General features: G+C 41.0%; 1 protein-coding gene across 1 annotated transcript; it reads left to right on the forward strand.

Moving 5' to 3' along the window:
- The first annotated feature begins 11,740 nt into the window (after positions 1-11,740).
- On the forward strand, positions 11,741-14,769 carry LOC127567916 (transmembrane protein 125). The gene has a single exon (XM_052011123.1). The coding sequence runs from the start codon at positions 13,330-13,332 to the stop codon at positions 13,990-13,992; it is 663 nt and encodes a 220-aa protein (XP_051867083.1). The 5' UTR covers positions 11,741-13,329; the 3' UTR covers positions 13,993-14,769.
- Positions 14,770-14,991: the final 222 nt, after the last annotated feature.

The following is a 14,991-nucleotide window of genomic DNA, read 5'->3' on the forward strand; positions in this document are numbered from 1 at the left end:
AGTCACCCCCCTTAGAGCAGGTACATCTGAGGTTCAGGATGCAGATAGAATGGTGACTGTCAGGGGAGGGAAGAGGAAGAAGAAGTCAGGCAGGCAGACAGAGCAGGGAAACCTGGAGGCTGTTCCCCTCAGAACCAGGTTTTCCGCCTTGGAGGCTGTTGAGGGGGATGACCTGCAGGGGCATAGCTGCAGTAACCAGGTCTCTGGTACTGGGACTGGTACTGCTGCTCAGAAAGGAAGGGTGGGAAAGAGACATGCGGTAGTGATAGGGGATTCGATAGTCAGGGAAACAGATAGGAGGTTCTGTGGCAGTGAGAATGAATCCTGGATGGTATGTTGCCTCCCAGGTGCCAGGGTCCGGGATGTCACTGATTGGGTCCTCAGGATTCTTGAGCGGGAGGGAGAGCAGCCAGAAGTTGTGGTCCATGTTGGCACCTTCGACATAGGTAGGAAGGGGGATGAGGTCCTGAAGAGCGAGTTTAGGGAGCTAGGCAGAAGACTGAGGAACAGGACCTCAAGGGTAGCAATCTCGGGATTGCTGCCGGTGCCACGTGATAGTGAAGGCAGGAATAGGAGGAGGTGGCAGATAAATGCGTGGCTGAGAAGTTGGTGCAGGAGGGAGGGTTTTAGATTTCTGGATCATTGGGATCTCTTCTCGGGAAGGTGGGACCTGTACAGAGAGGACGGGTTACACCCGAACCAGAAGGGGGCCAATATCCTTGCGGCTAGGTTTGCTAGGGTGGTTCGGGAGGGTTTAAACTAGTTTGTGAGGGGGAAGGGAACTGGAGGAGTAGGTCAGAGGAAGAAGGGAATGGGGAAAAGTTAGATCAAACAGGTAGAGAGGCTTTGGGGAAGGAGAAGCAGAATACAGGCTATAAAAGTAGTAAGGTAAATGGACTGAAGTGTGTTTACTTAAATGCAAGAAGTGTCAGGAATAAGGGGGATGAACTGAGGGCTTGGATAAGTATGGGGGACCATGATATTGTGGCTATTAGTAAGACGTGGCTGACATCAGGGCAGGAGTGGATATTGAATATTCCTGGTTTTTGGTGTTTTAAGAGGGATAGGGAAGGGGGTAGAAGAGGAGGAGGGGTGGTGATACTGGTCAGGGACACTGTTACGGCTGTGGAAAGGATGGATGTTGTAGAAGGATCATCTCTAGAGTCTGTATGGGTGGAAGTAAAGAACAAGAAAGGAGCAGTTACTCTACTAGGAGTATTCTATAGGCCCCCCGGTAGCGGTAGAGATATAGAGGAGCAGATTGGCAGGCAGTGTTTGGAGCGAAGCAAAAATAACAGGGTTGTTATAATGGGAGACTTCAACTTCCCAAATATAGACTGGAATCTGCTTAGTGCCAAAGGTTTAGATGGGATGGAATTTGTTAAATGTGTCCAGGAGGGATTCCTAATGCAATATGTTGACAGGCCAACTAGAGGGAATGCCATGCTAGATCTAGTTTTAGGAAATCAACCGGGACAGGTGAAGGATCTATTGGTGGGTGAGCATTTGGGGGACAGTGACCATTGCTCCATAACCTTTAAAATTGTCATGGACAGGGACAGGTGCAGAGAGGACAAGAAGATATTTAATTGGGGAAGGGCAAACTATGAGGCTATAAGGAGAGAACTTGGGAGTGTAAAGTGGGATGTCCTTTTTGAAGGGAAATGTACCATGGAGATGTGGTCGATGTTCAGGGATCTTATGCAGGATGTTAGGGTAAATATGTCCCGGTGAGGCAGAGAAGGAATGGCAGGGTGAAGGAGCCGTGGGTGAAGAGAGAGGTTGAATGACTAGTTAGGGAGAAGAAGGTAGCATACATAAGGTATAAGCAGCAAAGTTCAGACAGGGCCCGTGAGGAATATAGAGTAGCGAGGAAGGAACTTAAGAAAGGGCTGAGGAGAGCTAGAAGGGGACATGAAAAGGCATTGGCTAGTAGGGTTAAGGAAAATCCCAAGGCCTTTTTCACCTACGTGAAGGGTAGGAGGATGGCTAGGGTAAAGGTAGGTCCAATTAAAGACAAAGGTGGGAGAATGTGCCTGGAGGCAGCAGAAGTGGGAGAAGTTCTCAATGAGTACTGCTCTTCGGTATTCACCAAGGAGAGGGGTCTTGATGACGCGGAAGGGAGTGCTGGTAGGGGTAATGTTCTCGAGGTTGTAGATATCAAGAGAGAAGATGTGTTGAAGTTGTTAAATAATATTAAGACAGATAAATCTCCGGGGCCTGATGGGATTTTCCCCAGGCTGCTTCGAGAGGCGAGGGAGGAGATTGTTGAACCGCTGGTAAGGATCTTCGAGTCCTCGTTGTCCACGGGGATGGTGCCGGAGGATAGGAGGGTGGCGAATGTTGTCCCCTTGTTCAAAAAAGGTAGTAGGGATAGTCCAGGGAATTACAGACCAGTGAGCCTTACGTCTGTGGTGGGTAAGCTGTTAGAAAGGATTCTAAGGGATAGGATCTATGAACACTTGGAGAATAATGGACTGATTAGGGACAGCCAGCATGGCTTTGTGAAGGGAAGATCTTGCCTCACAAGCCTGATAGAGTTCTTTGAGGAGGTGACGAGGAAGATTGATGAGGGTAGTGTGGTGGATGTGGTCTATATGGATTTTAGTAAGGCGTTTGATAAGGTACCTCATGGTAGGCTTCTTCAGAAGGTCAGAGGCCAAGGGATCCAGGGACACTTGGCTGTGTGGATTAGGAATTGGCTTGCCTGTAGAAAGCAGAGGGTTGTGGTGGAAGGAGTGCCCTCAGATTGGAAGGCAGTGACTAGTGGTGTCCCGCAGGGATCGGTTCTGGGACCTCTACTTTTTGTGATATTTATAGATGACTTAGATGAGGGGGTGGAAGGCTGGGTTAGTAAGTTTGCAGACGACACTAAGATCGGCGGTGTTGTGGATAGTGTGGAGGGCAGTCAGAACTTAAAGAGGGATATTGATAGGATGCAGAGCTGGGCTGACAAGTGGCAGATGGAGTTCAATCCAGAGAAGTGTGAGGTGGTACACTTTGGAAGGACAAACTCCAGGGCAGAGTACAGGGTAAATGGCAAGGTACTTGGCAGTGTAGAGGAGCAGAGGGATCTGGGGGTTCATATTCATAGTTCACTGAAAGTTGCCTCACAGATGGAAAGAGCAGTTAAGAAGGCCTATGGGATGTTAGCTTTCATAGGTCATGGGATTGAGTTTAAGAGCCGCGAAGTGATGATGCAGCTTTACAAAACTCTAGTTAGACCACACTTAGAGTACTGTGTTCAGTTTTGGTCGCTGCATTATAGGAAGGATGTGGAGGCGTTGGAGAGGGTGCAGAGGAGATTTACCAGGATGCTGCCTGGATTAGAGCATATGGAGTATGAGGAGAGGCTTAAGGTGCTAGGGCTTTATTCACTGGAAAGGAGGAAGATGAGGGGAGACATGATAGAGGTATATAAAGTATTGAGAGGAATAGATAGAGTAGACAGCCAGCGTCTCCTTCCCAGGGCACCAATGCTCAAGACGAGAGGGCATGGCTTTAAGGTTATGGGTGGGAAGTTCAGGGGAGATGTCAGGGGGAGGTTTTTCACCCAGAGAGTGGTTGGTGCATGGAATGCACTACCTGGAGTGGTGGTGGAGGCAGATACATTGGACAGGTTCAAGAGCTTGTTGGATAGGCACATGGAGGAATGTGAGATAGAGGGATATGCGGGAGGAAAGGTTTGATAGTGTGAGGGTGGTTTGATGGACGGCACAACATGGTGGGCCGGAGGGCCTGTTTTGTGCTGTATGGTTCTATGGTTCTATGGTAAATCTCCTCTGCACCCTTTCAAAAGCTTCCACATCCTTCTTGTAATGAGGCAACCAGAACTGAACACGTGTTGTTCCTTAAGTTTACATTGAGCTTCATTGGAATAGTATAGAAGGCCAAGAGCAGAGAAATAGTTATAGAGTATATGTGTTGTTCAACTACCAGTTACTTTACCCTCTCTGTAATGACCTACATTCTCCATGGTTCTCTGTGGTCTGTGAAAACCACAGAATATCAAGTGATGATAGAAGTATGTATCTGTGGGATGATATGGATAACTATGATATTAAGGAGTTATCCATTTGGAGTGATTGGGGGGAACTGAGAGAATGTACAGACAAGTGAGAGAGCATAGTGATGACAAGAAGTGTAGAATGAGGCTAACGACCAAGAATGTTACAGAAAGCAAAAAAAATAGTTGGGAGTTGCCCAAATCCATGGTTGCAATACAAGCATCTTGGAAGTGATCACATAATGGTAGTTGAATGTATTTCTCCTCTTTTGACATCCTATATCATTCTGGTACAGCTCAACATAAGCTTGAGGAACCACATCTCGTTTGAACAGAAACATTCCTACCTTCTGAGCTTTAATACTGAGTTCAAGAATTTCAGGTTATCGGCATTTCTGGCAGCTTTAAGAGTTCCAGCATTCTTTCCCCAGCCATGTGGTAATTTAGATAGTTATTATGCCTTTTCAATCTAGAATTTTATTATCTTGCACTATTACTCCTTTTATCATGTAACTTTTCCTACCTGGATGCTACCTTTTGATATTTTCACCCTTCCCTTCGCTTTCTGCATCTTAAAACCTACATGTCTCTGTTCTAAGGTAAAGTCATTGGCCTTGATCTGTTTTCCTCTCTGCAGATTTCGCTTGACCCGGTGGGTGTTTTCAGTATTTTCTGGCTTTATTTCAAACGATGCTGATTATTCTTTTGAATTCATTAGTGTTTTACACAACTGGGTTTACTAACTTCTCCATGAATTGGAGTTTATTTTTATGGACCGCTATTTTGTCATTTAACAAAAGCTATAAGAATAAAGCATGCAAACTGGATGGCAGTGGAAAAATCTCAATCTGTGCTTTTCCCAATCAACAGAGAGATTGAATCGATGATAAATGTTGTTGATATGAGGCAAATGGAAAAAAAATCAATAAACTTATTTATTTTAGATTACACAAACTTTTAAAGTAATACATTTTGAAAATTTGTGTTTGCCATTATGCTTTCATAACATTTATGAGAACTGAAATGAGAGGGTTAAAAGCAGATCCTATACTCAAAATGGAGTTGTCAGCCCACTGTCTCCACGATGAGCAGGTATGTTAATCAGGAAGATAAGTAAAACAAATATCTTGATTCATAGGGTCCTTGAGGCCTTGAAGCATGCAGATGTGAGACATTAAGGAAAGTGAAATGACAAGATAACTTGTTTTTTCTTGGAGACAAGCGAGACTGGTTGACAATGTAAAATTCATTAAGAAATAATTGATTTCAGAATCATAGCTGATTGAAATGCATAGATTAGAAAAGAAGCATGGGCTTTCTTGATTGTATAAGTGTGAGTAGTAAACAATTTCATATATATACTATTTCTTATCTCTTGTTATACTTTAAATAAATACCCTGTAGCAACCTTGAAGTGCTCTTTCTCCCTCATTGATCCGAATCCTTGAAATCTGCTTATTTCCCATTACAAGAACAAAGCATTTCTGTTAATGGTGTCGGAACATTTGGTGGTCAGTGTCTTCACTGAATCCAATGCAATGGAAAATAAATACATCCCTTCTGTGTTCTCTGATCATCTTTAACAACTGGACCTTCGAGGCATTGTCCAGTGATGCTAAAAACAAAACAGGAAGTGTCAGTGCAATATGCGTTACTCAACTGTCACATATCCTAATTTGCCAATGGTACAAAGATAGGTGGCATTGTGAAAATATTGATGGAACCATAAAATAAAAAGAGATTGAGTAAATGGGCAAAATTATGACTAATTTTATTTACATAGAACATAGAACAATACAGCATAGGAACAGACCCTTCGGCCCACAATGTCTGTGCTGACCATGATGCCAATTTAAACATCCCATCTGCCTCCACTTGGTCTATATACCCCTATCCCTATGTCCTCCTATTTAAAAAATAGAAATCTATTAAAATCTAATAGAGGGTCAAACTGAGTGCTTTCTAAACAGTGGAAAGCTAAAAGCAGTGGAGGTCTAAAGGGAGTTGGGGTCCGCACATGTATTTTAATAAAATGTCAAAAATAATCAAAAAAAAAAGCTCATGGAATGCTGATCTAGAGTAAAGGAGATACAGGTTATGCCATAGCTATGGATACTGTAGATCACACATGTAGTATGTGAGGCACTCTCAACAATGTCCCTGAGGAGGCTGCATTGACTTTGGAAATGGCACAGTGCAGACTTTTCAGAATGGTATCCAGACACCAATGCCTAGAAGTGAACTCAATGTGCCCGTGTTTCATGCATAAAAAGTTTTGAAGTGTTTGCACCTATTCCCTGTTGAAGTCAGGCCCATTGGAAAATTGGACTGGGTGCTTTGGGGTATGAAGCACCCTATTGGATATCATGTCCTCATTGTAGATCCCAAGTAATACCACCATCAATGTGTGCACCTCGTTTCAATTAATGGATGCCAGAAATTGAATCAACAGGTCACAACTCACGTCAAGTAAATCACAGTGACTCAAGGTTCACATAACACAGTGAGTAGTACACCATATGTGAATTAAAACGCCCGTCCCCTCTTCCACAGGACATTGTTTTTCTTATTTATATAAACACAAATCCTCCTCTGTAATATTCTTAAAAATCACTATTGGTAGCCTTCCACACAGACTGCAGGGTCTGTGACCTTGGAACTGCAGCTCATAGCCCCTTTCATCTTCAAACCTGACACTGCCAAAACACTGGTACCTGACCTCCAACACCCCTTCCTCCCCGCACCAACCACCCCACTGTTGTACAGTTCACCCTCATCTTCATGGCAAGTTGAGTTTATAATTCTTAAAGGGGAACAAAGCACAATAATGTTCTCTTAAAGCAGGGTATTCCAATTCTGTTGTTTGTTTTGTGACTCCTGAGTTTATGTTCGTATCATATTCTGCATCTAGAATGCCATTTTTTTGGTCTTGCATTAAATTACCAGAGAAATCTAAGATTGTAGTCTCTGGAATATAGAAAGTTAATGGGTGATTTCACTGAAGGGTTTAAGGGGAATTGATGGGAGCTAAAACATAAAGATATTATCTGGTCAAAAAATTTATAGCCAAATAACTAGTGAAGTACATACAGAACAGGGACAAAGTTTGGAATTTACTTCCCAATTGACAATGATGCAATTCTTAATTTTAAACCTGAAGTTGGTAGATTGTTGCTAAGGGAAATGGTGGTATGGAATTAGGCTACAGATTACTATGCCCTACTGGAGGTCATAGGTTTAAGGTGAGAAGGGAAAGATTTAATGGGAAAGATTTAATAGGAAACCAGGGGGCAACTTTTTTCACGCATATGTAAATAGAACGAGCTGCCAGAGTAAGTGGTTGAGGCAGGTACAATAAGAACATTTAAAAGACATTTGGGCAGGTAAGACAAGATAAGATTTCTTTATTAGACACATGTACATCGAAACACACAGTGAAATACATTATTTGCGTAGAGTGTTCTGGGGGCAGCCCGCAAGTGTTTCCATGCTGCATGACTCTATTTCATTTCATTCCATTTCAAGGTTTCATTTAAAACCAGAACACTCTCATGTTGAAAGGCTTACTGCTGCATCTGTGTTCATATGTTGCTATTTGATGTGTCTGGCACAGGTTTCACCTGGAGGGAAAAATGAATAAAACTTATACAAGGAGGTGAAAGGTTACTAGGAGTAGGCAAAGATGAGAAATTGGGATTAGAAACAGATCAACCATCATGATCTTGAATGGCAGACCAGGCTGGAAGGGTTGAGTGGCCCACTCCTGCTCCAAATTTGTGTGCTTGTATATAAGTTGAGAAGGTTAGAGGAACATGGTTTGAGCTTCATGTGGATTACAAATATTGAGGAAGATGTTCAGGGTAATGATCTGTTTCTGTGTTGCACATTTTATGTAAGTCTCTGTAATTGTGTCTGAGCTTGGAGGGAGGACGGTCATAGAGGAATCAATTGGATAAAGATAACAGCTCAATGGCTTGTCTGTGCTAATGCAGAGAACTCCATTGGTCCCTGAGCTCTGTAAACTTGCGTGAGTGAAAGTCATGGGCACTTTATCAATTTACAGTCAAAATCCTGAATCTGAAAGCAGAGGTTAGATCAGAGCCCCTTCCCAATTTGAATAAATAGAAAGAGTCCTAATATGTGGCATTCACGCCTTCTAATAAAGATCCACTCCTGTTGGTAGCCCAGTTGCAGTCCAAGGACAAATGAGCTGCCTGCAGGTGACTTCTGTTTTAACGTTCTCCTACCCTCGTGAGGTCTGTTGGTGCCTCTCCTCCACCGAACAGCAAAAGGGTATAACATGCTGGCCTCTAGATAATCCTCAGAATAATGGGCTGATTTGAAAAAGAATAAGCCTCTCAGTAGCTCCGTAAATAAAATTTAAAAGTGGTTCTCATACCAGAAAATGGTTCTTACTGTCTTTAATCATATCATTACAAATTCTGGGTTCACTCTTTCTGTTGCCTGGATTCATCTTCACTGGTCACAGTTATAAATGGATTACTTATCACCCACGATCTGGAATTTACCTTTGCTGCCCAGTATTTAGCTATAGAATAGTAAAAACAAGTTCTGAAAGAATAAAAGCCTGTGTGTGTTACGTGAACTGTATGTGATAAGTATGTGTTTCTCTCCAATCACCGAAGCAATGAGAGTTCCAATGGCAGGAAACGAAAGAGAAAGCAATCAAAAGATTATTTATTTTATGGAGTACACAAATCTAGAAAATAACAAATATCATCTAGTTCTTTGACACTCCCATAACATTTAAGTCAATTTGCACTGTCATTGTCGGTAGATTTGTATCATTTTCCGCCCAGAATTTTCATTGAATCCAACTTGCTGCATTGTAAATACGAGAAAGATCTTCAGCTCACTGCTCAGCCTTCTCCAGCTCACCTACATCATGTGTGGCTTATTTACTTTTACCGGATGTTAGCACTTTGACATCTGACTCCTTCCTGATCTGAGGGTTGCTCTGCATTGCTGATAATCAGACAGGCTACAAAGGCAGAGGGAAGGTTTCTGGCAAAGAGAGTGGGAATTGCAGGCTGTACTGACAGATAAAGTGGGCAGGGCAGAAGCTAGAATAGATTGATAATCAGCCTGCTGAGAAAGATGCCTGTTTTTGTATTGTAGTTGCTGTGGTAATTCTACATTATGCAGCAAAATGTCCCAAACATTTTCAGACCAAACTTGCTACAGAATCACTCAAAGGTATATTATGAATAGTCCTCAAATATTTGATTAAGGAAGTAAGCTTATATAAATGTCCTTAAGGAAGCACAGAGAGGTAGAGGTAAGGGCATATTTGTAATTTATTTATCAGATGAAGACATGATTTTGCAATCCAGAACCAAGCATTGGTTTTGAATTTTGTTGGTCCACGAATAAAATTGTAGTCTTCCACTGTGAAGTTGATACGTGCTTTTTCTTCTGTATGTAAATATAATTGATTGCATTTATTACTTGAGAAACAAAGGACTGCAGGTGCTGGAATCTAGATCTCCTCCAGCATCATCTTGAGTTTATTACTTACAACTCATTTAATTATTTAACTATCAAATCTATCATGGCCTACTTCACTATTAATGTAATATAGAGCCATTTAGCTACTAATCTAATTTTGGAACCAAGGGCTCGAACATCATCAGCAGTCAGTGTAATTAGACTGTATACTTGATTGCAAAAACAAACAGATGCAACATACAACTCATCATTCAACAAATCCTTGCATATTCTAAGCAGGAAGTACATCATCCATCCCGTACACTATTGCCTTAACACTTCATTTCTCTGTAGTTGAATATACCTGCTTTACTTGGGGACACTGAAGTCACATTAAATGCTGACACTGCTCATATATGTCAGTATTGTTAGTGGGACAAGTGTGGTAACTGTAGAAATGAAGCTTTCAAAACATTTGAAGTCTTCTCTTACACAGTTTCTCACATGAGCCCAGAGAGTCCCATCAATATTGGTAGCTACACACTTAACACACTGCTGTCATACTTCTCTCTGTTGTCTTTTGAGGAGATAATATAATTTAAATAGTACAATTTTATAGAGTATAAGAACAGAGACCCGGGGTATACATGCACATATCATTAAAGGAGGAAGGGCAATTTGGGTAGGCTAATTTTAAGAAAGCATGGATTTTTAAAGAGAGACACAAAGTAAAATTAATAAGAAAATTATAAGAATCTTTCTAAATGACTGGTTAGGCCCAAGGTGGAATACTGTGCCAATTCTCTCCATAGAATGCAGGAGAGATTTACCAGAGTGGTAGCAGGGATTAGGATCTCAGGGTTGTGCAGACACTGAAGTAACAGGGACCATTTCCTTAGACCAGAATTTTTTAAGGGGGGATTTTAAAGAGGTGTTCCAATTCATTAAAGCTTTTGATAGAATAAATTAAGAGGAGCTGTTTCCACTGTCATCAAAATGTAAATCAGATGTTAATACATTTAACAAAAGAGAGATCAACATTTATACAAGGACTTTCACATTTGTAAGTAAGTTGTAAGTCGAGTTTATTGTCATGTGCACAAATATATGTATGCACAAGTGCCATGAAAAACTTACCTGCCACAGCATCACAGGCACGTAGCATCAAATACACAACGTTCACAAGAAAAACATAAACTAAACATAAATTATAGATAATTTTTTACAAGAAATAACACAACTGGAACAAAAAAAAGTCCATTGTAGTGCAAAGTGGCCAAAGTGGTTATAGTGTTGCTATACTAAGGTAGTGATCAGGGTTGTGCAGGTTGCTTCAAGAACCAAATGGTTGAAGGGAAGTCTCAGGACATCCGAAAAAGAAAAGACTAAAGAATCAGATGGGGGTTAGTGAGACATAAAAAATGGTATTATGATCCGGAGTGATTTTCCTGAATGGTTACAAGAAGCAGATCCAATGGTAACTTTCAAAAGGGGACTTGATAAATGCTTGAAGGGGAGCAGTTTTTCAGGGCCAAGAAGATAGAACTGGCAATTAAATTAAAGTGGTTACCTCTTTTAAAGCACTGCCACTAACATGATGGGCTGAATGGTTTCCCTCTGTGTTCTCTGATTGTTTGATTCAATCCAACAACATTGTCTGTGGGAAGCAAGTAACAGATAAGTTATTGGTCTTCTGTATTCAGAAAATCTCCAACAATATCACTTACTATACTAGCAGTATTATACTGAACTCAGCACTGAATCATTACACCACGTGGTCAGGCATTCAGTTTAGGACAATTGTCATGCCCCAAAGGACTCCATTATTTATAATACAAGAGGACATGTTACCTATGGAGAATTGGTACCAGCTGACACTTCATCTCCACAGACCCGCCATTTGTAGCAACCTTTCTACCATTTCCAGCTGCACGATGACTACAGAAAGGGTCTGTTCATTGGACAAAGATCACACTCACTCACCAGTGGTCAGAAATAAAGTATAATGCATGAAGCAAGTGAAGCTAATGGCAGTATAAAAAAACAAAGGAAGCGTGTATGTGAACCAAAGGCTGGCCCAATACTCATGAGATATATTTAAGAAGAAATGCAAGATAGTGGGTTAGATCTTCACCTTAACATAAAACTGTTATGCTCTTTTTCTCCTTAAGGAAAACTAGAAAACTCCATCTGAGATTAAATTACAATTTTTAACATTAATGATTATTCATGGAATCTGGCATATTTACATGTAAAATGATAAGTTTTTTGGTTTTATGTTGACTATTCCAGGTTTAAAGTTGGTGTAAACTATGAAAACTGAAACTGGATTATAAATGCATCAAGGAGGTCTAAGTTCAGCAAAGCAGTTCGGGGTGGTCTGCTGTACAAGCAGTTCTGTTCCTCAAGTTGCCTGAGTAGCTGGATCATTTGAACATAGAGCAAAGCTTGTCAAAGGCATGGTCTGAAAATAATAGAACCTGATCCTTCTTGGGAGCAGAAGCGGAGGTGGAGTCAGAGCTCGCCCACAGGAGATTTACCTGAAACTGGAAAACAGCACAGACAGGCTCCACCCACGAGATTCTGGAAAAATCTGCCAAACTGCAGGATAAAAACTGACAATGGATTTACTTTATTCTCTGAGATGGTTGTCTGAAGCAGCAATTCACCGCCGTGAAAGCTGGACTGATTGGTTACCTGCTTTAAGACGGCAGTAATCGATCTGGTGGAGACCTGGAAATTAAAACACCTTGCCCTGTGAGAGGCTGGAAAAGATCAGGGTGATATAGTAGAAAGAACACCCAATCCGGAGTCTGTGTCATTGGAACGAGACAGTAAACTCATGCTGAAAAACAAAGCCTGGAGACTTTGCACCATTTGAAGGTTCAGCTGGTAAACTGCAAATACCCTTTGGAACTGCCATATTCCATCAAAATCTGTGTGCACGGAATACTTATGAACTGGAGTACTGCCTTGCATCAGGTTTGCACCTAATAGTTGCACCTACATTAGATATTAGCCTTATCTTGGGAAAACCATCCAATGTGAAATTGCACCATTGGCTGAAGCACATTATTAATAAGGAACAAAGTGTTGGAGAGATTTAACATAGGACAGCACAGAATTGAAGCAAGCATTAAGAAAAGCAGCTTCAGTCAATCGTCTGTGAACTTTATGTTATCCTGTCTTCTGTGGTAATTCCAGGCTCAGCAAATCGTAGAAAGTGAAACTTTCCCCAACACCATTCTGAAAGATGGGAAATACACAGCATCATTACTGAAATGAGTAAGGAAGAGAATTAGACAAGGAGGTGTGCTTGAAGACACCAGGTGATTTCATAGGATGGATTCACACTTGTGGATGGCTGGAATCATGTTGTCTATAATTCTACTGTGAACTCCTGCAGTCTTATTAAGGAGCATCCTTGGCACCCAAAACAAATAAAAAGCTGGGCATATATCCGAGGCTGCATTATCTGTGATACTAAGGATCTCGCGAGGAATGTGAATAAAAAAGGTGATACTGAAAGCATACAATGGAATTTAAAATTTCTACAGCAAATTCAAATGAAGAACTTGTTCCAAAATGAGGTGAATACTACTTTCTAATTTCTAAAGTTCCTGTTCTCTGATCTGGTGTGACGTACCTGTCTCTTGAGACCACAAGTCTCAAGACGACAAGTCTCTTGTCTGCATGTTCTAACCTTATGAATCTGGACAGCATTGAAGATTTCTGCCAAATAATTATTCAATTTCTAGGACTCTTTTTGGAATTGGAATTCAGTTTTGTTTTTTGCTTTTTCAAAATCTTGTATACTTCTGAGGCTTAGTTTCGTATCCATTTTCCTTTTGAATGACCGCAGGCAATTTCTCCAGATGCCTGAGCTTTCTGAGATCACATCTGGCCGCTCTCCAGCAAATCCTTCTCGGATTCAGCAGAGTATCCTGGAGGATCAAGTGGAATTGTGGTGGTTCCAAGATCTTAAACGTTCGATCTTATGTTACTCCGTGGCTGTGGTGCTGATCCTGGGGACTGGATTGGGAGGAATTGTTTTATTATCTACAGCGACTAGTAAATCGAGTGAATGGCGACTGGGAGTTGGAACTGTCCTGTGTCTCCTAGCTTTGGGCATCCTCTTAAAACAGTTGCTGAGCTCCGCTATCCAGGATATGAACTGCATGAGGAACCGGACCCAGATTAACAAGCTAAGGAGTGGAGGGTTAATTGATTATTTGCTTATTTTAATTGCTGGATCTGTAATACTTATCTGTGGTTATGTGCTGATAATTCTGGCAAATTCTGATCCTCATCTCTCAGTAAGATCCTGGAGTGACATGTTAATTGCAGGTGTCGCTATTACATTGTCTGGCTCCATTATTCTCCTCTTGCTCCTCGTCTACAGTTTAATCTTCAAGCTTTGTCCCCATGTAGTATCTGGGACTTCAGGCAGAGGAGGACTAAGCATTTATGTCATATCTGCAGGTGTTACAGAGGGGAGGCAAAGAGAAGTCTCTTCCAGTACAGCCAACCTAATATAAATTAGGCACTGACCTGCTCAAGCTAGGAACTGCTCGAACAGTGAAATGACTGGACTAGTTTTTCTCACTTTCATAGTGAACACAGAACACATAACAGCATGAATAAGCTTTTAACAAACTGAATAATGCAAGTTAATATCAATTTGTTTGAGTCTAATCTTAAATTTTAGTAGGCTGGTGAAAATTTGGCATAAAATAGAAGCAGAGTTTTGATATCCACTGATGAAAATATTAATCCATTACTGATCAATTAGTTGTCACAAATGGCACTCACAAAAAGCACTTTGGTTCTGGAACTTCAGAGGACAAAACAAAATTAATGTCAAACATAAACACACTTTGCTATGGCCAAGTCAGTAACAAAAGGTACTGTTTAGCTGCTTATAATAAATGCAAATAAATGTTAAATATTTAAGAGTGGGATTGCTTTCTATTCATCCGTCACTAGTGCACCTCTGTTATTTCATCTGCCTGATCCTTTAGCATCATATTCATTTAATGTCTCTTTTAACTGTTGCAGCATTTGCTGTTTGAAGAAGTGCACTTCTGTATATTTACTAGTAAAAATATGTTCCTAGGGTGTTACCTATTTTAATAATTTTGTCATTATGTTGTTGAGGTATTTATATTACTCATTCTCTGTTAACAAATTACTTTAGTTTAATGTTTACTGCTTTAATTCTTTCATTTGGCTAGTTTGAAGCAGCTGATTTATATCTAGTTTGAAGTTAATTAATCAGCTTAAAGTTCTTCAGAGATTTTATCTCAACAACGCCATAAAATTTGGGTAGAGTGCAGAAGTGTTGTTGTGTGGTTTGTTTGCCACAGTCATATCCTGTGGAACCCATTACACCCTCCTTTTACATCATGTGGTATGGCCATATCCAATTCACAGCCTTTCATATTCTTTACCAAAGGTCAAAACTCAATAGCTTCACTGTTGAGTAGGAAATAAGGCATTTGTTTCATCCCAGTGTTAGTGGTATCTTTCCAGTGCCT

Source organism: Pristis pectinata, chromosome 3 (assembly GCF_009764475.1).
Source record: "Pristis pectinata isolate sPriPec2 chromosome 3, sPriPec2.1.pri, whole genome shotgun sequence".
Classification (NCBI taxonomy): Eukaryota; Metazoa; Chordata; class Chondrichthyes; order Rhinopristiformes; family Pristidae; genus Pristis; species Pristis pectinata.

Coding starts and splice junctions, on each gene's coding strand:
- LOC127567916 (XM_052011123.1), top strand. CDS start 13,330: ATGCCTGAGCTTTCTGAGATCACATCTGGCCGCTCTCCAGCAAATCCT.